Source organism: Xiphophorus hellerii, chromosome 6 (assembly GCF_003331165.1).
Source record: "Xiphophorus hellerii strain 12219 chromosome 6, Xiphophorus_hellerii-4.1, whole genome shotgun sequence".
In the NCBI taxonomy this organism is placed as follows: domain Eukaryota; kingdom Metazoa; phylum Chordata; class Actinopteri; order Cyprinodontiformes; family Poeciliidae; genus Xiphophorus; species Xiphophorus hellerii.
Genome location: NC_045677.1, coordinates 2,914,548 through 2,941,242, shown reverse-complemented (window position 1 = coordinate 2,941,242; position 26,695 = coordinate 2,914,548). Strand labels below are relative to the sequence as shown.

Below are 26,695 nucleotides of genomic sequence, written 5' to 3'. Positions count from 1 at the left end.
TTTTTTTCCCCCCCAGAATTGTTGAACTTTTCCTTTTCCTGAATTGCCTTAGATTTTTGATGTAAAGCCTGTGAAGCTGTTGAGTTGCTTTACTTGAAATTTTAAGCTTATTGGTTACTCAAATAATCACCATAAACCAAAGTGGTAAATCCAGTTATTTCTGGCTGCCATACAGATGACTCAGCATTTTCATAAACTCTTGCATACTCAATTATTTCTCGATCATACAAACTACATGACGACAAGACTTGGATAGTAAGGCTAAAAGTTTATTTCAATACAAACCACAATAAATTACAAATCATGCCATGATTAAAAAAAAAACAACAAAAATTGCAAGTTGCAGAAATGAACTGCAGGTGGCAGTGGAACTCAGCCAGTGAGTTAAGTAAAATTCAGATTGTATTAAAAGCATAAGTCATGCACATGGTGCATAGTGGCTCAGGAGATGCAGATGCTCGTCAAGCATTTTCTTTATTGTAGAAATCATCCATGGAGGCCTGCAGGGAAAACCCACTCAATCAGTTCTGAACGCAAAAACATCACAATTCTCAAGTCACCAAGCTTCTGGAAACTTGGTGACACTGAAGATTAAATCTTTTAGTCAAGACCAAACCCTGGGAGACGGGGAGAGCTCCACACTCACCTGCATGAGCAGCCGCTCCTTCCTCAGCTTCTTGTAGAAGAGGAGAACATCTGGATCCGCCCGGACAACGTGGGGGTCAAAGTCCATGACCCTGAGGCCCTCAAGGCTTCGAGCTCGAGACAGGGCCACGTAGGCCTGGCCGCTCTCAAACACCCGAGCCAGGGAGATCTCCACGCAGTCCAGAGTCATTCCCTTCACAAGAAACACAGACCAGGAGTAAACTGGCTGTTCAACATGAGCAACACACTCAGAGAGAGCAGCACTTCGATATCTGATGAATCTGAAGCAGTTTCTAGTTGAGACTCAAATCAGGATAAAAAAACAAAACAAAATAAAAAAAACAAGATTTTATCAAAGTGGATTATTATGCTTTGTCTCCACAACTTCCCCATTTTGAAAATGCACCAGAAGATGATGACACATTCAAAATTCACAGGCATCAACTAGCACGCCACACTGCTTTTTTATATAAACTACCAGCCACATTTCCAGTGAAGGTTTGCAACTCGAGCAGCAGCATATCAGACTAAAAGAAAAAAAACAAAACAATCCAGCATTTGACTGGTGCAGTTACTCAGCAGGTTAAGACGTCGCTAGGTTGTTTTAATACAACAACCTAGCGGCACAGTTACTATAAATTCCTCGATTAAATGATTGCAACTGAAGCATCATTTGTGAACTTGTAATTAATAAGCCATGACCAGTTTTTCCATAACACAGCAGGATGCTAGGAGATTAAAGGGGCAGTATTACATATTTTCAAGGGATATAGTGCCATTTTATTGGACTATCAAGTAAGTATGTTCACATCAGTTGTTACAAAAATGCTACGTCAAATAGGACAAAAGAACTTTTACTTTATGAAACTCCACCTTCAGGATGTCATCTCCTCTATTTACTCTTTAACAAGGTTTTCTCCAGCTTTCCTCTGATTTGCACTGGGTTGAGTCCAACCAGGCATTTTGTACAGTTGAATGGTTGCCATGGAGATTAAAGGGTTTCTCAAACATGCATGAAAGAATCAAAGCAACACTCCAGGTTTTTTCCAATGACAGAATAATATAACATGATGTAAAGCTCAAAAGGTCGGTTTTACATAACACTGCCCCTTTAAGCGCTACATTCCATAAGCTAACACCACTTAATTTGTTCAGTTTACAGTTAACAGACACTTTTGTGAGACACTAGTATGTCTCACAAAAGTGCAGAAGGCCAACCTGGAAGCAGTGCCAATAAATACATTTCCACCACAGGCTACTGTTGATGTGAGGAGCAGCTTATTGAGACCTAAAGTCGTCCTAACTACCTAACTGGGGGTAGTTGGAGTTGTTCCCTGTAGGAAATCAGATTTTTCTTATTGCGAAATTAGAATTTCCCTGTTCCGGCTACAACTGGAATACAGGCCAAGTCTCCTGGTGAAGAAGCTGCCATCACTCTCCCCTCATGCTCAGTTTTACTGCAACTATTGGATTTCTACTCTAGAACCCATCTTAAATACAGAGTAGAAAACAAAAAAGGTCATTTAAATTCTGCTAACGAATTGTGTTGTATCTGCAGACACCTGCGCTGTAGACCTCCCCTGCTCCCAGTGCTCACAACCAGTGATCCCAATTATCCAGAGGGCCTCTTCCTCCATTCTCCAGCCAATTACTGAGTCTGGGGTCAGGATGTAGTAGCAAAAGCGGCTGCAGGGTGAAACAGTCATTTCCTTTCCAAATAGATTTGTTGCCACTAATCTCATCCCCCATCTCCTTCTCCCAACCAGCAACAGGATATAGAAACACTTGGCAGGAGCACAGTTGAGTTGCATTTACTGAAGAGCAACAGGAAATCAAGAGAAAAAGGAACATGGTCATGTCTCTAATAGTGTACTCTGAAAAAACAAAAAGGTGGTTTAATGGAAACCAGTCAGGAACCAACCTGCATCCCCTGAAACTAGTTAACAATAGCTGGAGTAAAGACACAGCATTGAGCTGGGGCAGAGTGGTGTGATAAACATGCCCTCCATCCACAAGAGTCAAAAGATTCAGAGAATTATTTTCAGTCGTCCTTCTCTGTTGATGAAGACGGGGACAAAGAGGAAGCAGTTATAAGCCCACCTGTCGAGTTCTAAGGAAAACTTATTCACTCTCTCTGTCAGATGTTGAGTCTCCTGCTGAACTACAGATCAAAAAATATCACTGAATTCAAGTCAAATCCAAATTCCCTGCACTCCTAGAGAAAGTTGCACTTCAGCATCAGTGTGGAAGTCACGGCCCTTCTGTCACTACAAAAACAAAATTTTACCATGAACGTTTTGTCCATTTTCTACTCAGTACACTGAAAACTAACTTACAGGTAACATTTAATCAAGCTACAGGAGCTTGTTTTAAGTCAATTCCTTTATATTGATTTTTAAAAAGTACTAGTCCAACTTGCAGATTGTATTATAAGACATTTTTCCCATAAGTGAAAATAATCAGCCAGTGGAACTAGTACTTTATCAATATTAAAGAATTATTTACTTAAAAAAAAAAGAAGCTCTTATAGGTTGATGAAAAGTTACTTACCAGAAGTGAAGACAAAACTAAGATATATGCAGTAGAAACTAGATAACTACTTGGTCAGACTTGTGTTTTTGCAGTGCAGATCCTGGACTCACCTGGCTCTTGTGGATGGAGATGGCCCAGGCCAGTTTCAGTGGCAGCTGCTGTCGGCTCAAATGGATCCCACCGGCGGATTTAAACACCCAACGCTCCGGCTTCAGCACCTCCGTGATCCCACACAGGAAGCGCACGCATGGGAATCCTGACAACAGACGAGGGAGTAGATCAGTGGATCAGGAAAAAGTCTTCTCTAGTGGCGCAACATGGAGTTGTTGACAGGCAGCCGTTTGCTTCTTGTACAGATTTTACCGCAATCCCTCATACAGTGCATGCATGAAGCAACAGTGGGGAGGAAGAACTCCCCTTTTAACAGGAAGAATCCTCCAGCAGAACCAGAACCAGGCTCAGTATGAGCTGCCGACAGTAACGACCAACTGGAGGCTCGAGAAGAAAGAACAGAAGGCCAACAAAAAAACTGATGAACTGTAGAATTATTTTTCATGTTCATGAAAGTAAAAACCATCTCAGTCAGAATTTTCACTTTTTTCACACCGTCAAACCACTTTTGATCCAATATTTAGGTTTTTAACCTGACAGTGTTCCTGGGACCAGGTACTGCCAGCACCGCTTCATTATTTCCACATAAAAATGAAAATTGTTTAAATGTGTCTGTGGCAGTTTACCCAGAACTGTTCCATAAATCCGCATAGAGACAGGCTTGTGGTTTTCTGCTCCCGCTTAGGACACAGCTTTATTGTTGAGTGAGACAACTGCAACAGCAATAATCAATATGAGTTTGATGGCACACAAGAAAATGTGTTTGGTAGAAAAACAACAACAACTCTACATGTCCCTCCATTTCCAAATCTCACAACATGGATTCCGTTTTTAATAGTGGGGTACAAAGTTTAGGAACAAGAATAAAGATAATTGGTTTAATAATTAAATTGAAATCTCTGCCTCTCCTGTCTGAAGAAACAAAAGGTCAGCACAATTATAAAAGCTGGCAAAAAATGTAAAATCTGAAGTTTATTTGGTTCTAAATTAAGCAGGTTCAGCTGATCTCCTGGAGCTGAAAAGCTGTTGAATGGAGCCACTACTGTCACGTAGTGATGCGCCTACTCACTGTCATCACTGTGGCATTCTGCACACTTTTGTTCTCCCACTGAACAAACAAAAGCTCATTTTCATTTGGTTTTAATTCAATTAAAATATGAGGAGCTTTTCTGTCACACACTGACAAGTGGGGGGAAAAAAAACCCATAACAACAAACTTGACTTTTAATCAAACATTGTGTTCCTGTTCAAGTATTGTGCCAACAGAAGAAAAAGAAAAAAAGAAAAGTGATCCAAACCCTGTTTTCCTGAGTCGAATGAGACCACCACTCCCCTGGCGCCGTTCACCAGACCTCGAGCTACATCCAGGTTTTTGGTCAGCATGACCTTTTGGGATGCAAAAAGGTTTTAAAAAGTGACTTTATTCAAACAGAGTCGAGCTCAGCAGGAGACACTGAGTTGAAGTCTACCTGGGCTCCCACTTTTAGCTGGATCAGCCTGCTGACTGGGCTGTGAGCATCTATGGTCCTCACCAGCTCTGGGTCGCTGTCTAGAGCTTCAAACGCCCGTGACGACCCTGCAGGACGAGGAGAAACGCTTCAGTTACTGTAGGTCACTGACAGAAAAAAAACAACAAAAAAACCCAAACCTGAAACCACCCCTCTGCCCCTGCTATCTTATTAAAAGGGTTTTGATGAAATAGTGTCTTACAAAATTAAAAAGACTCCAGAACTAGGGGTGGGGGATGCAAGCTTAAATTTGTATCACATTATTCTGTGGTAGTAATATGGGTTACAACAACCCATATCACTATTTTAGCTAATCATATGGCTGTGACTGCACGGCACAGCATTCATAGCGTCATAAGCACAAATACTGTTATTGCAAAAGATTATCATTTGAAATGGGCCTCTTCAGGATGCTGCTTCAAGAAGTGATTTGCATCATAGCACATAGCAACTGTATTTAATTATGTTTTTTTTTTAATTTTCTGATTGATACTCTCGTGGCACAAACAGTGGAGAAATTTTCCAATAATTATCGGATTTGTTCCCCACCAATTAGCAAACACCCGGAGGAACGGCACATCAGAGCTACTTCTCAGTGCAACGCTGGTAAAGACGTTGTTTAAGGTGTTAATAGAGGAGCAGGCCGTTAGCATTCAGACCTGGCAGCTGCTGGAGTTTGTTCTGATTGGTGAGCTCCACGTCATCCTTGTGCGTACACAGCCTGGTGGCCAGAATCCCGTCCCGCTCTATCTGATGGTAGGCGCTCTTCAGCAGCGTGGCTGAGACTTCCTCCGACACCCTGAGTTATTGTGACACAGAACATTTCCTTCAGGAAAAGCTCAAACTCGTACCGGAGATGGAGCTGCTCTGGGTGTAACATTTATAACTTGGAGGGGAGGGGAAAAAAAGAAGAAACTAAAATACATTCACCCTTTCTAATTCTAGCAGGAGAAGCAAGATCTGTGCTGTCTCACATTTTGAAACTGTATAAATCCAACATGAAACTTACAAGAAATGAAGAAAACATTCCAGTTGTTACCGGATAAAGGGAACATGACATCCAAAGCTAAGAGACATATCACACCTCATCCTGTCACAGTTTGTCAATCTCCATTTGGCAACAAAAACTGTGGGACTTTGTCACTCATTGACAAGGCTTCTGCACATTTCACCAACTTAAATGTATGAAGGAAATTTAAGACCTGTATCACCACAGAAATTTACAGAAATAAATTGCATATTATGTCATGCTCTCTATAGCCTTAACCCCCAAAGTGTCAAGCTTTTTGGAACAGAAAAAGCCTCTTATGGGTTGGCAACAGAAATGTACCCATGGCAAAGACAAATGTCCTCCAGCCATCAGCAGATGAATTTGCCATGATTGGTGCAAAAAAAAAAAACGTTAGCAAGGGTATATTAGCAGCTAATTACTGCTGCTTAGAGTCACACTGCTTAGAGTCACAGAACGCAATGAACATGTCTGAACACGATTCAAAGAGTTGCCTGAAGTAAAAATTCCCATGAGAAACAAAAAAAAAAAACATGTAGAATTTAAGACCTTTGATTAAGGCCAACTTACTTTAAAAAAATGAATTCAAGCCTTTTTAAGATCTTAATTTTAGATATGCAAATTTAAGACTTTAAAGGGGCAGTACTATGTATTTTCTAGGCACATAGATAGGTGGATAGATAAAACACCACTATCACAAACATGACAAATGAAATTTGACTTGAAATTGGGCCTCTGTCTCTTTTAAAAACTCCTGTGAGGTGGAAGCTTGGAAACTGCAGCTCAGAGGAGGAGCTGCGCCTCAAAGGCGGGGCTAAGTCCAACCAGGCATTGTTCACAGCTGAATGGTTGCCATGGGAGATTAAAGAATTTCTCAAAAAGCCTTGAAAGAATCAAAGCAACACTCCTGGTCAAAAAGGTCAATTTTGCATAACATTGCCACTTTAAAATAAATTCAAGACATTTTAAGGCCTTAATTTTAGATACACAAGTTTAAGATGACTAGCCCTGAATGATGTGGAGAAAATTTGGCTCACTTTTTCCTACATCACCTCAGCTCATTGAGGTTCACACACCTCAAGGATTTCTAGTCCCAGTGAGAGCAGTCAAAGCAATCGGTACAGTTAAATCAAACATGTGATCAGTTAAAGCTGTTCACACAGAGAACCTTGTTTCAGTGGGACTCAGATCATGGATGGTTTATTGCAGCTGCAATCAGAGTAGTATTAACATGCATTATGTAAAGCAGCAGCATCACAATCAACCATGGGGTTGCTTTACCTGCCCACCCTCACTGCCTGCAGGAGGGAGATGAAGTTCTGGTCGGTTTGCCTCCTCACTTCTGTTAGCTCCATGTTGACCTGGATGACCTTCCTCCAACTCCTGGCCTGAAAGTTCACAGATCAGAAGGTTTTCCATGAATTTCCAAAATGATTCCCAGAAAATGTGCAGGGAGAAGGAAGATGCTCATTAAAGAACATCGTTTGTATTATGAATAAACACAGACAGCAGCAGTGACTCACGTGCACTCAGACCAGCCTTAGCATATGCATCCGTATACCAGGAAAAACCAATACTGAGGGTCCTAATCTATTTAACATGTAGTTTTATCTCCAGTAACGAAAATAAGATCCAGGATAAGGTTGCAGCACTACTGCAGAGCTTCAGCAGTTCAGTAAAGAAATGCTGCAGAAGGCCAACCTGGAAGCAGAAGCTGGCCTTTTCCTTTCCTTTAGGAACTGGAGGTAGCTGGAGAAAATCTCCACAAACGATGAGCTGGATGCCTCCAAACGGCTGTGTGGATCTTCTCACCGACCTGACAAGAGACACAGCGAGGTTCAGTTGTACAGTACTGGGTCAGACCCAGTCTCTCACTGCCTTAACTAATCTGACATGAGAATAATAAATCATGTGATGACAGAAAGGCACCCCCATCACTCAGGAGGAGTGATTGTTCCGTTGTAATTTCAAGCTTCACCATTCAAGTTTTGATAACAGTTGAAGTTAATTTCAAGAGGACATCAGTTAAACCATTGAAGAAAAAGAAAAAAAAGACGTCTTTTAAAACTGAGTTCTCCACTAAGCTTAATTCATTCAGGTTTCCCCCACAAGCAGGACTGTACAGGCTGCTGCAGCTCTACCTGTCATGAGACTTTCACTGTACACCAATTTCAGAAAACTGTGTGGGAGCAGAGCTGCACAGAGACTAGCTGAAACACTAACAGTTCAGTTTTAAAACTGTCAAAGAAGTCATAAATTCTGATAAAAAAATATATATAGATATTTTTTTCTACTTCCTGCTTCCTAAACTTCTCTAAAACATGACACAAGAGAAATGAAAACAAACTAAAGCATTAGCATGCTGTGGTGCTAGCCTTCCTCTTTAGTAAATATTGTTCACACCTGCTTCTGGGTGCAAGTAGATTTTGGATTCAAATCCCATTTGGGCTTGGCTTGGAGTACGTAACTTTGAAAAGGTTTCTTTTACTGGCCTGTATTAATGAGTAGCTGGACAGGAAGTAGGGTAGAAAAAAAGAACAAGACATGCAGTTAATAGTCCAGGTCTGGGCATCAAACCCAGAACAGCAGCATTGAGGACAGTAACCTCAGCATGCGCTTTGCCTGTCCTTCTATTGAGCCACAAAGCACAGCTTATAGTGATAAAATAAAAAAATAAAAAGATTCCATTGGTTAGTCAAAAACATACCACAAATTCCTTAAATTTGACTTGACAGCTGAGTTCAAAAGTCCAATTTGTTGCCTGATCAGAGGAACCATGCTCTCTGGGTCAATAATTAAACATGGACTTTCTCAGAGTTTGGTTAAAAAAAATAAATAAAAGTTATATTTTAAACCAGTTAATTTACTTTAGGTTCTCCATGTACTGTCTGCAGTACACACACCTATCCTAAACCTAATGGGATTTGAATCCAGGAAACTTTGTTTGTGACTGTGCAGTAATTTAGACTGTTTGGAGAACTCCTAATTCTTAAACAGCACAGCTGTACATCGTCTGCATAAAAGTGAGGTATTATTGTCTTCACCAATCAGATATTAGAAGAATAAAGCATTTGATTCAGAAAATGTGGAAGAAATGGCAACGATATTATGAAATGTACTAATGCTCTGTCCAGGTGTGTGAAAAATATATAGCTAAAAACTGTGTTAAAAAACCCTTTGTTTTGAATAGTTTTGATCCAATACGTAAAGAGTACTCCACATATTAGCTCAGTAGGATCTGGCACGCTGAGGTTTATATGAACACTTTGTCAAAAGCTACTAAAGGTCCAACAAAACCGTACATTCACCAGTGTCACTTTAAGCAAAGTCTGTTGAATACATTTTAAGAAAAATGGGACTAATATTCATCAAAAAGTGTGTGCTGTTCTGGAAAAGAAAAATTACTTAGTGGGTCATAATCCTAACCCTTTCCTAATGTCTGAAGAAGAAAAAAAAAGGCCTGTAAATCAATAGTTGGGCAGAAGGCAAAATTTCTCTAGACTTATAAACTACTAAAAATATATTTTAAACAAAAAACTAGCCCATTTAAACAAAGCACACCAATTTTGGCCAATAACTTGATGTAGCACTTAGACTTTGTTTAGACCATGTAACACAGCACTTTAATCTACAATGCTATTTACACAGCATTGATTTCTATTATTTTAATGAGGAATTGGCTTGGGAGTTGCATCAACATAAATGACATTCCCAGATCAAATTCAATATTACTCTAAAAATGTAATGATATTGTCACACTCCCGATCCCACCTGGCTACGGACTCCAGCTTGTCAAAGAACTGGGCCTCCACCATGGAGACCTCATCAATGATGAGGTGGCGACAGCTGGTCCAGTGCTGCAGCACAGCTGGCCGCTGGGCCAGCTCCACACACTGCTCCAAGGGGGCGGAGCCTGAGCCAATACCTGGAATAAAGCAAGCAGATGAGCAAATATCAGTTAATGATAAATAAAGTGGGTCTTAGGTGAAACCCAGATTAGTTCTTCTACTGGGTCAGAGTAAATGTCAGCATGGACACTCTGAAGTGACAAAACCCAGTTAGAATTAGGCAGGAAGAGGATGCATTCTGACAGTTTGTTAGACCAAAAGGAAGATAAATCTCATTTTAACAGAGAAGTGTCTCTACTCAAAATGTGAAAATTGGTCTATTACTATCACTTTCCAACAAGACCCTGAATGCATCGTTTTAACAAAATGTGTGCACAGCCCGAGCCGTTAGCCATAATTTCATTTAAAGATGAAAATTGTTTCCTCTGACCAGCGAAGCTGTGCAGTGTTGTTCCTCCAATGTGACACGCAGCCACTCCTGTGCTGGCCGTAGCAAAGGTGCTCTTCGGTGGGAGAGATCCCAGGATTCTCTTCAGCAGGAAGGATTTCCCCGTACCTGGAGAGAAAACCCAATACCTCAAATATAGATCTTAAGGTGTCAAAGAGCGATTCAGCAGAGCGTTGGAGAAGACATTCAGGGAAGATTGTACATTTTACCAGCACTTCCAGTGAAGAAGACGTTCTTGCTGCTCAGCACCGCATTGAGAACAGCAGCCTGCTCTTTGCTGAGCTTCCGTATCGGGAGAGACAAGATGGATCTCTTACTGGGGTTTCCCTTCACCTGTAATCACCACCAAAACGTCTGATGAGTTTCTGAAGCCCAGATGGCCTTACAGAAACCATCTGGAGATCGACTTAAGAAGCAGAGTAAGTGAACTTTAATAATGCAAGAGCTTTTGCTAATTCTTCCCTGAAGGGAAATAAAAATAATAATAATAAAGAATTTATAGTCTGAATTTATGACAGTTTGTTAGCTACAAACTTATGTATTTAATTAGGATTTAATGTGATCAGCAGGGAGAAAAGAAAAGTTTCTGAAATAAAAGTGCAGTTATTCACTAAATATGCCTTCCAATGAGGTTAATTTGTCAGATTAAAATGGAGCTTTTGAAAATTGATAGCCTTCAAGCAGATGTTAAATAATTTTCATTAAGGCTACATTTTTGTATTAAAACATGTTTTTTTATTGATCTGATGTAATATTCAAATTTTAAATGTCACGATTTCATTAACTACAAGCAGAAAACCATAATTTACATACATAATTGCTTTCAGGCATCTATCGGTGTGTAATATTTTTTAGAAACTAAAAAAGTTCCTGTAATAAATGGGCTTTTCATTAATATATGCTGAGTTGTTCTGAAGATTTTAGTCCCAACTCAAACGGGGCAGAAAGCTTCTGTCAAGAAATTCAAGTCTTTCCACAGACTCTAATATGGATTTAGTTCTGGACTTTGACTGGGCCATTTAAACAGGTGGACGAAAACCTGTTAAAATGTCACGCTGCAGCCCGGTGTGAAGCTACACTTCATTTTAACTCTTATATGTTAATGTGCTGCTGGAGAGTGAGCTACATCCCATTCAAGACTTTGCCAATCTCTAATAGGATTTCTTTCTGAATTTGTACGTTTCAATTTATATTATTAACCCTTTTTTTCTTTAAAATACCAGAATTGGCACATAGTTTTAGTTTTTTTTTCTTCCTTTTTCATAAATTCAGTCAGATGTTTTGATGGTCAAACAACACTTCAGTTGCCTTTCTACCTTTACTAGAGTCATTTAATGGAAAACTATTAACTTTTACTTTTATAAAAGGATATTCCAGTAATGTACATTTTAAAGTACATTTTGGATCAGTTTACCAGCGCGTGGTGTCCAGTGACTCACCGGGCTGTAGCTGGCATCACTTCGGGACCGTTTGACCTGCTGACCTGTACCCGCAGCTGGCCCCTTGTTGATGCGGTCTGTCAGGCCGGAGGGAGCCGCTCTGCTCCGCAGCTCATTCACCTTCTGGATGTCTTTCTGCTGCAGAGGGCTGATGGCCTCGAAGCTGCGGGGCAGGCCGGCCTGCAGCTTTTCTCGGTCGGTCAGAGGCTTGCCGCTCTGCCAGACCTGGTGCTTGACGCTGAGTGTTTTCAGGAACAGCTTCAGGCGGTCAGGAGGGCAGTTGGAGAGAAGCACCTGGGTGTTTTCGGGGAGCAGTTTCACGGTGCATTTCCCATCGCTGGCGAACTTGGTGAAGAGCCTGAACTCTTTCAGGAGGTAACTGTGGGATAGTTTCCCGTCGTGCACACGCAGGATGAGCTCCTGGAACTCGTTGCGGCCCAGGATAACGGAGGCTTTGCGGATGAGCTGTCTCCGGGTGGCCTGGCCGCAGCTGTCCAGCTTCTCCACCGCTACACAGCACTGCAGCTGAGCGCCATCCTCTCCGGCTAGCATCGCAGAAACAGGCTGACAAAAACCAGCTCACATTAGCTCCTGATGGGTCTTGAACAAGGCGGCGCTGCTGAAGTGAGTGAAACTGAGATCTTGCACAGTGAAACTTCACTGCAGCGTAGCAGAATTCCGTAAAATCAAGTTATATTTCCTAAAACCTAAACGTGATTAGACGATGAAGTGAAAGCGCTTTAAGTGAGCTCTTATCTTTCGTTTAAAAAAAGATCTGCTAACCTTTGTGTTTCTGCCACGGTGGAGCAGCTGTTCAGACCGGCGATCAGCAACAACACATATTTGAAACTGAAGGCAGTGAAATCAACCAATCACACGCCGACCTCTCCGACCAACCATGTCAGGGAGGTTTAAAACTCCAACCAATGAGAGACGAGATGACACGCCCCCTATTGCAGAAACTACCAATTACTGGCTGTGTGAGCAGTGACGCTTGTTAGACGGATTTTTTAAAAAAAAACTTTATTTAAACAAAGTACGTACAAACAAGTAAGGCAATTACAACAGTACAACTCTGTAGAGGGCATAGTAGAAGCAGATTTAGAAATGAAAATACAAAGTAATATTGATAAAGAAAAAATAAAATGATAACTAAAATAGCAACAAGGGGATTCATATGTTAGGATTAACATAGATCGGGCAATTCCATTAATAATTCAGTCAGGTATTCATATGATTCAATACATTTCAGAGATTTCAAATATAACTGGAATTCAGATGAAATATTAAAATACTGGGGATTTTCTCAGCACTCCTTGTTTATGAATAAAGAATTTTGCCAAATAAAATATTAGGTAACAACAGAGTTCCATTGGTTTGTTTTTCAATAACACTTCAAAGGTTACCATATCTCTAGAAATAAATTCAGGAAGTGCAATTTTCGATTTGATCCACCTTTCTAAGCAATTCCAAAATATTTTGGTTTGATTGCATTTGTAGAAGACATGATTTATCATTTCTATATCGCTTTCACAGAATGAGCATTTACTGTCATCAATATTAAAGCGATTTCTTAGTAGCTCTTTTGAGGGGTAAATTGCATTTAAAACTTTAAAATGTGCTTCTTTAGCTTTTGGTTGTATGGGGAGTTTTAAATAAAGAGTTCTTAACCTTTCAATATTTTCTTTTTTCAAATTTGCAAAGAATGCTATTTTTATTTATTTTCCCAGGGAATAAAGTTTCATTTAGACAGCCTCTAATTGTGTGGTCATTGAATTTTTGGTCAGTGAATGTTATTCCATTAATAGATAGATTGCGTAATTGTGGGGTCATCGGATGATATGTTGTTATATTTTTAATCTGATTAATAAATTGTTTTGGTAAAGCATTATATAATCTAGTAAATTCAGCTGTTGGGGGAAAGAATTGATATTTTGCACAGAATTGTTTGTAGTTTAACATGCAACAATTAGCATTCATTAAGTGTATAACAGACGAAATATTTTTCTTTGTTAAACGGAAATGGGAACCCGGAAATAATAAAGAAAGAAAAAAATATATATATATATATATAAAAAAAAAATAATAATAATAATAACAACCAGCAAAATAACAAAAAAATAATAAAGAACATCTTTTAGTTTTGTTTTATTTTTTTTAGCTGTAACGGTGGAGCTGCTTTGTCACATCTACTTGAATGTAATCCTGCACGGTAGTACATTTAAGACAACATTTTTTTGTAAGGAACTAAAAAAAGATGCATATTATTATTTTTATTTTACTTATTTGTGTACGACTTCATTTCACTTTTGTTTTACTTTTTAATTTTACTTTGTAAATTGGGTTGGGGAAGTAACACTAGATAGTCTCCAGGATCAAGGACATCTCCTGCTGTTATATGGCACTGTGGAAGTCTATAGGAGAGCAGCTTGATCAATCTCATGATAAGATCATGCAGACACATGACCTCATCATCAGACACAATCTAAAGGACAAAAGGGGTGAGGAGCACATTATAAAAGTTTCCATTACACTATCTATTAACCTGATAAATGGCAGACTAGCGGGGCCTGGACTAATTATTTGGAGGCCCAGACGGTGATCAAGAGTAGCATGTAGAGGACGTATTATATGCGAATGGAAATGGTTATGGGGATGTACTGCCGATCTGACATTTGTACTTTTATGTATTTTTTTGGTTTTTATTTATTTACTGTCCTTTTGGATGAGCTTTTATTGTTGTATTGCAGTTTTGCCCCTGCTTCCAAGACAAATTTCTCCTATGGGAGACTAATAAAATTATCTTATCAATATTTGCAGATATTGTTTTATCCTACTCGGCTTACTGTTTTTTGCTTAATGTAACTTAACGATATGACTTTTTGTGTTGTGTTCAAGCTCTTTAATTGTAATATTCTTTGTTTGAAATAAAGTACGTTTTGAAATCTCTCTCGGCAGTAAGTCAAAAAATATAATCAAAAATTATTTCTAGATGCACAGCATCGAAAACTAGAGGGAATAATTCTCAAATAAAATAAATGTTTAAGCCAGAAGAGGAGAAATACAAATTTTAAAAGAGAATAAATCAGAATGAAAGTAACAGAGCAACTCCAACATGCTGCCACCATTACAGACCGTGAATGAATAAACATGGTTCTCCAGAGACATCTATGATGTTGGGATGTTGGAGGGAAAGTCCTGCTTCATAATCTCTGAATTGTTGAGGTGTTCATTCACAGTTTTCTACAAGCAACCTGATCCAACTCACAGCACAACATGGTTGTCTTATTTTTGCCAAATTTACATGGAAGTGACCGACGCATTAGTTAAGAGTTTGACGTACAGTCTGGTGCTGCATAAGTCAGAGACTGATCCACTAATGACTCACCTGCTTCACCTCCTGAGCCGAAGAGCCGTTGATCGATTCTCAAGCGGTCTGCTATGAATTGAAATGTAGCCGCTGTGACCTTACCGCAGGCTAAATGTTAATTAGTGGATTTCATTTTACATCTTAAGTCTTAATGGTGAAATTTCTTGGGCATCCAGAATGTGCTCACTGGAACAAGAGTGGCTTTTTATGCATGCAGATAAAGCCATTATTCTATTAGATTATTCATGAGGATGGCCATGAAATTTAACCCGTTCTGCACCAGACCTTGTCAACATTATCATTTAATGATGTGGGGGCTCTGATGAGTGGAAGTTTTTGAGCTGGATGTACTGATGGTACATTTATAGTAAACACTGACCTCTGATCCAGCCACAGACAGTACAGTGTGTTGTGCTACTACACATCACATGGCTTTCTGTGTTTTAATGCTGAGCAAACTGCAACATTGCTTGCTTTTAAAGCAGCAGATGGAAATGTGATGCGTTTAATATGCATTAAATATGCTCATTTGAGAGCTTTAAGTAATACATTCACCATGTTCTTTTTAGGTGCGTTTGGAGCTCACAGAACAACTTTTATTCAACAGCACTAGACGCATTAAAGCCCATTTTCATTAAAGGTGGATGTTGCGGCTATGACTAGTTTTCATAAGAGACGAAGAACGTTGTTTGCAATTTCAGCCTGCCCTTTAACACCCACCAACTGATGAAAATAGGCGTATCTCATCAATCCCCGTAACGCAGATTTATGGAAAAGATTTGGATCTCACATTAGGAGCCAAATAAAAATGCCTCACAAGATAAACGTGTCTTTTTATATGGAGCATTGTAAAAAGCAAATATTGTTCTGCAGACATAATCTCTCCCCCAGGCAAGACCTAGACATCGTGTAGTCATTTCTTTTGTTTTCCCATCCTGTTTTTCTGCAGGATTATGCATCATCCATGTAGTCATTATTTATGAAACCTGTTGGAGAGGAGGAGATGGCCAGAGGGTGAAGCATGACACTTTACTGTTTATGAAGGAAGCGCAGCTTTTAAAACAGCCAAACAAGACACTGGTGTTGGATTAGCTGAATTTGAATTTTGTTTCTGGCAGACCAATAGTTATTTCTTACAGTAATAGGTAATCCTATTAGGTAATTTAACACGCAGCAATTTACCTTGTGTTTTGAATATAAAAACACAAGGTAAATAATTTAATGATGCTGTGACAGAGCTAAATTAGTCTCTTCGTAAACATGTATTCTTTGCAATAATCCGGCAGAACAACACAAACAATTTGTAATCTACTCAGTGGTTTTCTTATCCACCCTCCATCACATACACCTAATGATTAATGAGCATCTCAGGTGGAGAACACATTCATCGTTTACTGTGTCAATGATCTGTCCGTTTAAAGAGGCGGAGCAATTAGACAGATCGGCTATATTTTGACATTGGAATGTTCACTGCATTTTTTTGTGATAAATTATTAAAACAGATGTACAGTGAGAAAATTGAATAAAGAACAATAAAAAAACAATACAAAGAAAACACTACAAATAGTCCAGAGTACAAACCTGACATGTCATGTATGATCAACCACTGCTTTGTTCTACATCATGGACACATACTGTATGCAGCGTCTTGTAGAAGTTTGTACCTTGTAACATGACAGTTTTAATAGATTTTATTAGGATTTTACATGTTGGTACAACACTGAAGCATCACACATCATTATGAAAGTGAAAAGAAAATGATTTATGGTTTTCAGTGTGGTAAACATTTGTGACCCCCAGTTCCCCTTTTCTGTTGCAATTCCAGCTGCTAGTCTTGAAGTTTGTCTTACACATATAGAGAAATTCTTCTTCTCACTAAAAAAATCTCAAATTAGGTTTGGACTTGGCCAGTACTTGCAGTACAGTACTTACCTAGTACAGTAGTGAGGTGTCAGTGAAGTGCACAAGAGGCAGGTGGACTTTTTTGTCTTTTTATGCTTGACCATAAACAATTCTCCAGTCACTAGGTGGCAGCGGTGAACAGTCTGCCTGTTAAATCCACTAGAACAAGTAGTACACTGGGAGGAAGAATACACCGCTGTCGGAGGAGAACTGAAGAAGTTTGTGACAGTGAAAAGAAAAATGGCTGCAGAGGCAAGTAATGAGAGAATAGCAAAGAATAAAATAGCATGTACATTATTGATTGAATTAGAGCAAGACTAACAGACTTTCAGTTTTAGTAAAAAAAATATATATATATTACAAGAAAAGTCACGATATGAGCAATATGATCTTTGAAATCGATTCAGTCATTTGCAAAATACTTTCAAACTCCCGCTACTGATAATTTAATGCTGATGTGTTAAAAAATTCCTGTTTAAAAAACTGATGTGACATACAACTTATAATGCTCAATATTCCTCATTTTAACAGTTTTGTGTAGTAGTTCTTATAAAATTACAATATTATTCTGGTAATAAAACTTTCTGGTATTATGACTATAGTCTTGTAACAAAATATCCTCACTTCATTTGGCCCTAATCATTGTAAGTCAGTGACTATTGCTCACAGAAAAAAAACAGGAAATACGACAAACCCTGCATTACCCTCTGAGTTTACTGTGAATGCAAAATGTCCATGAAACACTTTATGATCCCTAGCGAGGGTTTGACAGAAGATAACTTTGAACCCCTGGACTAGACCAGTCTAACGCTTTGATCTAAACCACTGTAGCTCAGACTTTATGTTTAGACAGATGCAAGCATGTGTAAACGCCTCTCTTGCTCACACTGCTTGCTGATTCTTCCTGTTATACCTTGCTACTCTCCCTGTTTCTTCTCTGTGATCCCTGGTGGCTTTTTACTTGGATTTATGGTTTTTGGCCTGCTATGGCTCCCTGTGAAGTTAAATACTGTGAGGGTGAATGCTGGAACAAAAGATCTGGGCTGATGAGCTAACAGGTTGCAGGTTTGAGGGGCGAGAGCAGAAGGCCGACTGAAGAGAAAGAGAGAGAGAGAGAGAGAAAATATCACCAGGGGTGAGGGAGAGCTCACAAGAGACTAGGAAAGAATAACTGGATCTACTAAACATAATTAAATTATGGTAACACGGAATAACTAGAGATAATAAATAAACATAATAAACTAGAAAAACTAAGGAGTGAACTAAAGTAAAACAGAAACAAAACTTATCTAATCAAAGAAAGAGACTATAAGGAACACACAATAATCAAACCTCAAAAACAATTCAAAACACCCCTGGACATTGAGATTATATTTTTATGTAAAGTGGAGATGATGTGTGCTGATGGAACTCAGCTCTCAGTTATAAAACCGCATTAAGAGTTTTTCCATCAAAAAAATGTCTCATTATTTGAGAATGGGAGTCATGTAGCTCAAGCCTCACCTTGTTAATAACAGAACACGCAAATCCACACTGTGACACTGAGCCTTGTTCATAAGAAAGCCATGCTTTAGTAACACTGTGGAATGTCTCCGGCAATTAGATCTTTTGAGAAAAGGGAAAGCCATGGAAAGAGAAGGGAGGCGAGTAAATTAGGATGGATTGAGGTGACCAAGATGAAAAGCCCCCAGAGACATGCAGCGGGTCTCAACTGCTTCATAACAAATCCTCCTTAAGCGTGCCTTTGATGGCCACTTTGTTTTTGAAGGATTGATGAACCAAATCAAATTGCAGTGACCTTTACTCCAAATTTAGACAATGGAAAAAAGATCAATATCAGAAAGAATTTGGAAATTACAGCGTATGAATTTAGTCACCATGTTTCTTTTTTAAGGGACAGAGAATCAAAGGTAAAGGCACAATCTAACTTTTTAAATAAGATTAAAAGAGATGCACATTTTCCATCTCCTCAAGAATTGCAGTTCAGTGGACCTGAGAAATAAAACATAGCTGATGTCTGATTTGGCTGGTTATTAGAAACCATCTGTAACATCTCTTTCCCAGCAAAAAGTTTTTTTTGTTTGTTTGTTTTTTAGCAGTTTGCGTAATGGCTTCTATACCAATTGGACCCAGAATAAAGACCACAACTAGGATGCTTTTTTATGAGTTGGACCTCAGCAAGCTTGAGGGGGTTATACCAGATGAGGATTGGAGTGTGACATATGACCAATCTTCAATTGTGAGAACACCACAATAGAGTGTTTCTACCACAAGGTGAAAAGAGGCTGCCATGTTTAGGCAGGATGGCAGTGAGAATGGAAATCAATTCTGAATTAACTCAATCATTTATTCTGATCTACATATTGCTGTACAGTTTACACATATCGAAGTCATATGATTTTTTGGGGAGTGAAAATACTGTTATACCTTTAAGGAATTCATTGTTAGTTTTCTAGTTGCCTTTAAGAAAAGCTGAGAAAGCGAGATATAAAAAGTGACATTGGTGGTGCCGTGGACAAAGAGTTCATCTGAAAGGACTGCTTCAAATTAATTTCTGTCGAAGACCCCGTGTCACTGGGATGACTTTGAATGCAGTGTATGGTTTGAGGCACTTGAGATAAAGTTAGAAATCTCTGCAGAAAGTATCCATCCTATATGAAAACAGAGGGGAGGTAGGAGGCCTTCTTTGAGAACTAGAAAAAATATTACATGAGGCTGAAGCTGGAGATCAGTATTCACCTGAAGCTTTCCTCATTCATCAAGTCCTGACAGTAGGCAACTAAGATTCCTTTTTACCCTTTAAGCAGAGTGAAAAGCCTTATATATATTCTTGTTCACCTTTTTTTCCTAAAGGACACTCTCATTTGGAGCTTCCAACAGATTCAGCACAGTATGCTGGTAGTCATTATAATTAGGCTAATATTTTCCGTCTGTTCTTTTAAGCCGCTGATTTTTTTTCTGTTGTGCCCAGAAGAGAAGAAAAGTTCTCCTGAGTCTGATTTTAATGCAGTTTCTGCCTCCTATAGGGTAGCAGCAGCGCCAAACTCAACTCCTGCCAACTCCCTGCAGGTTCTGTCAGGCATTTAAATGGAAATCTTCACTGTAAGAGACAGCAAAGAGGTGGAGACCCTCCTCATTAATGCTGGAAGCTCAGTGGTGGAGATCTTTAAAAGTGAGACTAACAAATCCTCAAATGTGGAAAGCAAAGCGTTAAGAAGAAAAAGAGGTTTCAGGGTAAATCTGCTCCTCTCAGAAATAACCCTCAGGCTAGTTTTACTTGTAGAGAATAGTGGCTGACTGAAACAGAGGAGACTGCAAGAGAATGACTAAAATTCAATGTCAGGAATAACCTGCCATGTAGCCAATGTAAGAATACTTCAATCTAAATTTTCAAAATTGTAACAAAACCTTCTTTTCTCAGCAGAATTGGTAGATTTAATTTACTCTGCTTGGCTTCCTGACCTCGATTAGCTTTTCCATTAACCTTATAATTCTGCAATTTAACATTTTGAAAATAATTTTGCTTAATAGAAACACACCAATTTAACAAAAGATTTTTACCGCTAGGATGAGGTGATTTTTTTGGCCATATCCAAATGTCACAAAACTGAAATTCAGACACTTTTTTACATCACACGAGTCACATGATCCACCACTGGACGTTGCCACTGGCACAAACCACAAAGAAGACGACAGGAAGTAGTTGGAGAATGATTGCGTGGCATGTATTTTAATGACTTGTCCTGTGAACAAACTTATTCATGAGCAATTTTAATTGCATTTCTTATTTAATGGAAATACTGCAATTGCGAATTTGTGTTTTTTCAAAGTTAGTGGAATGTCGACAAAGTTTTGCACAAATTTGTAAAGGAAACGCAGCTACTGAAACTCCCTACTAGTTAAGGAGCGTTTCCTGCCAAGAGCAGATGAAATGAATTGTGCTTGCTTTCCATCCATTCATTCATTTATCCATTATCTAACATGTTTATACTTGAAGGGTTGCCAGGGGTGCTGGTGCCTATCTCCAGCAGTCGCTCGTAGACTGAGGTGGGGTACACACTGGAGAGGTCACCAGTCCATCACAAGGCAACACAGAGACCGACAGGAACAGAGACAGACAGGACAAATAACCATGCACACACATATTCATACCTAAGGAGAATTTAGAGAGACCAAGTAACCTAACAGTCATGTTTTTGGACTGTGGGAGGAAGCCGAAGTACCCGGAGAGAACCCACCATGCACAGGGACAACATACAAACTCCATTCAGAAAGTTCTCCTGGCCGAGAATTGAACCCAGGACCTTCTTGCTGCAAGGCAGTAGAGCTACCACTGATGCTGATGAAAAAAAGGTAACTGGTCTACCTACAAACCAGGTCTCAGTTTGGTTGAAGTGAACTCTGGTGCGCTGGGTCTTGGTGCAGTGCCACTACAGGTGAGGGGTGGGGGACCAGGTTGCTCGAAAGGTCTGGTTCAGTACAGTGTGAAAGCAAAACGCAACAGCTGAAAATATAACAAATGTTGCAATTTTGGTCCCCAATTAAACTGAGTCTACCAGACTATCAGGTGTGAAAAAACTCTCAGTGTAGTATCTCACAACTTTGTTCATCTGATGCTAATGTCATCTCGTCATGTTTTTCTTTTAATGCTTATTGACATTTACACTATTTTTTAAACTGATGTGTTGTCTTCCTGCTGACAGAACTTCTCTCTTTGACCAACAGTGTACCACAGAAGTCTCAACCTCCAGTCCTCATGGGCTGGTGTCCTGCATTTTTAGATGTCTTTCTGCTTCAGCTCAAACTGGCTCCAATATGAACTCATTAGCAGAGCTTTTTGGAACTTTATTGCAGTTTTGTCATTTAATTCAAGCATATTAGACAAGGAACACATCCAAAAGTTGCAGGCTCTGTCTCTGGAGGACTGTAGTTTGAGACCACTGGTGTATCATTTGTGAGCTCTCATATCCTGTGCAGGATATTAATAAACCTAACTGAGTTATTTTTACCTTGACAATGTTTGCCAATTATTTTTCCACAACATGCTCCCTCTGGCCTTTTCTGTACATCTCCATCAGTATCCTGACAGCAGAAATTGCATCTGAAGTACTCTTTCTTGGTATGAAACCTTATTGCTATTCACAAATACTCACTTCTGACCTAGGACTAGCTTGCACTACTTTTTTCCACAGCTAATTTGTATGTTAGCTAATTAGTTTTATTCCTCTGGATATTCCATTATCCTGTATGTCTCCCTTGTTCTTAAAAATCAGCACCAGAACACTGTTCTTTTATTTCTCACTGTTCAGGATCTTGTTGAACAACCTAGTCAGAAACTCTACTGCCACCTCTCCTAGACACTTCCATTCCTCTACGGGTATGACCAACTTACTTCATCCTTACTAACTTTAGCTGCTTCCTAATTCACAACAGTTACCTTTTACATTCTCATTTTCCTCATCCATTGGCTCGTTAAAGTGCGCTTTTTATTTTCCCCTTTACAAACTTGGCACCTGTTGGTACACTTCAATCTCTATCCCTAGTCACCCTGGTCTGGTCATTGCCTTCCTACGCAATTCTGCTTCCAATTCTTATCTTCCTTTAGTCTTCTGTCTGGGGTTTCTCCCACTGCCATACATTTCTGTGGTAGAATTTCTACCAGGCAGAAAATGGCAGGAGAAGTTGTAAATGTTGACGTCAATTTTCCAAGCGGTTTTAGAAATGTAGTTAGCCTGTTTGTGATGATGGCAGAGGAGGAAGGGAAAGAAAAAGGGTTCGTGCTGGTCATGCTTCCAAATATTGAATAGCTGCCTCGTTCAACTCAGCTCTTCTCTCCTCATAGTGGAGGATGGTTGTTTCCGTTAAGTTTCATATCATCGAACTGGCGCATTGCATACATCACGGCCAAATGTTAGCGATTGGGTAGAATTTAAAACTTCAGCAGAGTTTACGTCTCCAGGTAGCAATCATTTCTCAGTGACCAAGGATCCAGACATTGCTTGTTCCCCCCAATCCGCCACATTTTCTAACACTTCCTGCTTACTGAGCTTCACGAAAATAATCCATTGTCACCGACAGAGTCCAGAATTAGTACTCATAGACAACACATTTCTAAAACACATTGTAATAAAAGGTTTATTTGACACTGTGGTGTTTATTAAAGACACATGAATTATAAAGGTATTCCTAATTTTGAACAGTTCACAGGGCCAACAAGTATTCACACTGCCTAAACCATTTTTCTTTTTGTCGTATTATGTTGACAAACTTTAGTAGATCTTATTGGGGTTTTATGTGACAGATCCCCACTCAGGTCTATCACATATATCTTTATAACTGGAAAAGTATTTGAGTTTATTTGAATAGCACACTTCAGCAACCAGGCAGTTCAAGTATGTCAAGCATGTGTCAACACTTCATAGAATTACCTCTAGCTGCTTTGGTGTCTGACTATCAGCTTTGAGAAACCAAAGATGAAAATCATTTCCCATCTGCTCAAGCTCAGAGTGTCTGTACATGGTCATTTTTAAGTCTTGCACCTATTCTCCATTGGATTTAGATATGGTCTTTGACTGTAAATTATTTACTTATGGTCTATATAAAGTAGAGCTGTAATGCCTAAAATTGTAGGAATTTAATGGGAGAAATCTACAATGTTTTTGCTCATGATAAGGACATAAACATCAGGAGTTATAAGACACAAAGGAACTCTGATGTCATGCTCTTCAACTGAACCAAATATGAGATCTGGACTCACAGATGGAACTGAATGGTTGGAGTATTTGACTGATGATGGTGTGGGAAGAAGGGAGGCTCTCACTTATCACAAAGCAGCACCAGAACTGAAAAAGGCTTATCTCTGAGAATTTCAACATGATATCCCCACCAGCTGAGTCTCTTCGTTGCTTGGCAACATGATAATTTCTGTATTATCCCATAAGATTGTGCATCCAGTCGTCTTCCTTTTGTTTCTCAGGAAAATATGTTATGCTGTGCACCATAACTTTCTTTTACTATGCTCAATTAGCAAATTTAAACAAACATTGCTCTCTTCTGAGAGCATGAGTATCAACTCATATGTCATACTAATACTACTGCAACCTCCTTTAAGAAGTGCAAATAAATGAGACTGTTGGGTTTTCAATTGCCCATTTTGCCCTGAGAAAGATCCCAGTCCACTAAAAACCAGGTTTATAACACATTTTTGGATTCGGTCCCACCAAATGAAAATGTCTGCCCTAAATGTCTGCAGTTTGCCCTAAGTATGCGGCAAGCTGCAGATCTGTAGAGTGTTTATATTTCTAAATACACCTTATAAAATCTCCGACCAGTGCTTTGGACTTCTACTACTCCAGAGTTACTGGTCCTCCTGCCTCCTTTTGTCCTCATAGTCTTCATTTTTCAGATGAAGAATTGAACGTAGCTCAGTGAGAAGTTCAACTCACTGAGCTACGGGGATGTTGTTTCACACACTAACTGTGTAACACTTGAAATTCCTTGACAACTTTTTTCCTAACATGTCTGCTGATTGTTCTCTTGCATTTTTTAAAATCTTTTCCAAAATAACTCTGAGGCCTTCACTAAACAGCTGCATTTACTGAAATTTAGTGCAAGTCCGCTAAAGCGCTAATAGAGGAGCTCATTTTTCATGTAGCGCTTTAGACTTTTAGCTAACTTTGAAAACATTTAGCACTGAATAAACCGGATAAATTCTGAAGTGCTAATTTACTTGGTCATTTTGGAAGCTTTCAGTTGAATAAAGTTCAACATCCGTGTGGAAGTTTTGGTTGAGAATTCTTCGAGTAGCAGCGTGTCGCATGGCTCAGTGGTTAGAGACGGTGCCCCGTGAATACGAAGGACGCTACAGAGGTCAACGCAGTCACCCCTCCGTTCCTTTGCTGTATGCCTGATCCTTACTGTCGGAAAACTGTAAAATAAAGGCGTCTAGTGCTGGAAATAAAGAATTCTTCAAGTAGTTAGACATTCATATTCATGCTCTTACTTTGTCTGGGTCAATACTCAAGAACTGTTAGCATAAGTGGGAGCTGATCCAATGAATTAATTACTATAGCACAACCATTCAGGTAGGTGTGCAGTAACAGGTCTAACTCTTTAGAGAGCGATATACGCTGATGCAGCACATGTGTCATTGACTCATAGCTGGTATCAACATGGATGAATTTCGTGTTCTGGCATAAGCTTCCATTTAATATTATGTAGCTTTAGAATTTGTGGAACTAATGCTTAGGATTGGTGCATTAGGGTTAGGGCAACTAAGTTTTTAGTTAGCAGCGCCCACCACTGAGATTAAATGTAATAATGCAAAGGTGGACTCTATTTACTAAGTACGTCATGTTGAAGTAAAATGATTTCCTGGATTTAAATGGGACTGAATACAAAGCTTTTCAGATTTTCTTTGTAAAAGTGTTGAAAATCTTCTTTTCTTCCACTTCACAGTTGTGGACAAATTTGTGTTTGTTGATCACAAAATCTTTCCAAACGTATATTAAAGGTTGTGGTTGTAACATGACAACATATACTGTACATCGAACTTTCAAAAGGTGTCACAGGTTTTTATTTAATTGCTTCGTTGTCGTATTTTTTCTCCTCTTCAGTTGGCAGAGCTGGTGTCTGAAACCTTACAGTAATAAAGCTAGAGGATGTAGAGTCTTTGGCAGCAGAGGGATAAAAACACAAACAGAGTGAGTGTTGGATGTTTGAGAGCCTTTAAGGAAACCAGCAGCAGAAACTTACTCAGGAAACACGGGAATGTCATCTGTCTGCGGCTCATGTCACAAATGTTTTCGCAGTTATAAACATTTAATTAGAGAACTTAAATGACTTTAACAAATTTGAAGGTGGAGATGATGATCTCATGTGGGGGTGGTGACAGACAAGCTGTTTTTTTTCCCTATCAGTTAATTAGTTTGTATATGACACGACTTCAGTGCGTCTCTGAAACCGCCAACTTGTTCTGTTAATCATGACGTTTCAAACAACTTTTAATTGCACCTGAAAGAAGACTCAGCTCCCTATTGTTCTAATGCAAACGTGGTGAAACTTTTTATTTGTTTAATAATTGTTATATAGGAAAATATAAAGTGTGTCATTTCTACACAGGTATAGATTTTGTCATTTGGGTAAATCCTTCTGCAAATTAAATTAATGAAATGCTGTCAGGTATGGTTAGCAGCTAAAGCTAAACTTTAGCTTAGCATTCATGACTGACGGTACATTATATATGAATGTACAGTAAGCCAGCCGACTTCTGAATGAAGCTTTCAGTGAAAAGAAAAGTAACTTACAGCTGCATATAAATCCTAAAGAACCAGTTCACCTGGTTATTGCTATTTGATTTTCATTAAATTAAAGTTTTATAGTTTATAGATTGTGTGTACCATCTGTGGATATGTAAATATTATACAAAGAACCATTCCATGCAACAAATGGTGATAGATTTGTTTTATAATAGGTATGACATACATTGCTTATCCTTAATGAGGTTGGTTTTATTAAACTTCCCTTCTAAAACTTGTCAAATATCTCTGTCTAACTGCATTACTCCCCATCAGTTTCCTACTAATTTAGGGTGGGTGAAAGTGATACACGAAGACACACTGAGAAATTAGCATTTAATTTATCGGTTTTGCAGACTGTGTAGGTTGTAGTAATAATTATCAGTCTTTCCACTGCAGAGAGAATAAAGTTACCTGTTAATAACACTCATTTGTCCAACAAACTGCCCACAGAAACAATTGAATCTCTCTACTTTTCACCCAACAAATAGAACAAAAACACTATATTTCCTCACATTAAAGCTGCAGTATGTAACTTTTATTTAAATATTCATTGATCCATCTATTTTTTAACACCTTGTCCCTAG

The 26,695-nt window shown here is 39.0% G+C and overlaps 1 protein-coding gene across 1 annotated transcript; it reads right to left on the bottom strand.

The window, feature by feature from the left end:
* Window positions 1-248: 248 nt before the first annotated feature.
* pif1 (PIF1 5'-to-3' DNA helicase homolog (S. cerevisiae)) lies at window positions 249-12,366 on the bottom strand. Its single transcript, XM_032566394.1, has 12 exons — window positions 11,541-12,366; window positions 10,311-10,434; window positions 10,084-10,209; window positions 9,577-9,730; window positions 7,507-7,621; window positions 7,087-7,193; window positions 5,456-5,595; window positions 4,758-4,864; window positions 4,587-4,674; window positions 3,288-3,433; window positions 647-838; window positions 249-500 (listed from the first exon to the last, which is right to left on the bottom strand). The coding sequence occupies exons 1-12, from the start codon at window positions 12,090-12,092 to the stop codon at window positions 462-464; spliced, it is 1,890 nt and encodes a 629-aa protein (XP_032422285.1). The 5' UTR covers window positions 12,093-12,366; the 3' UTR covers window positions 249-461.
* Between the last annotated feature and the right edge of the window lie 14,329 nt (window positions 12,367-26,695).

Excerpts from the sequence above, each read along its gene's own strand:
- pif1 (XM_032566394.1), bottom strand. The coding sequence starts at position 12,092 with ATGCTAGCCGGAGAGGATGGCGCTCAGCTGCAGTGCTGTGTAGCGGTG. Across the intron at positions 5,596-7,086 it reads CAGGCAGTGAGGGTGGGCAG|GGTGTCGGAGGAAGTCTCAG; the intron begins GTAAAGCAACCC and ends ACAATAACTCAG. Across the intron at positions 4,675-4,757 it reads AGCTAAAAGTGGGAGCCCAG|GTCATGCTGACCAAAAACCT; the intron begins GTAGACTTCAAC and ends GCATCCCAAAAG.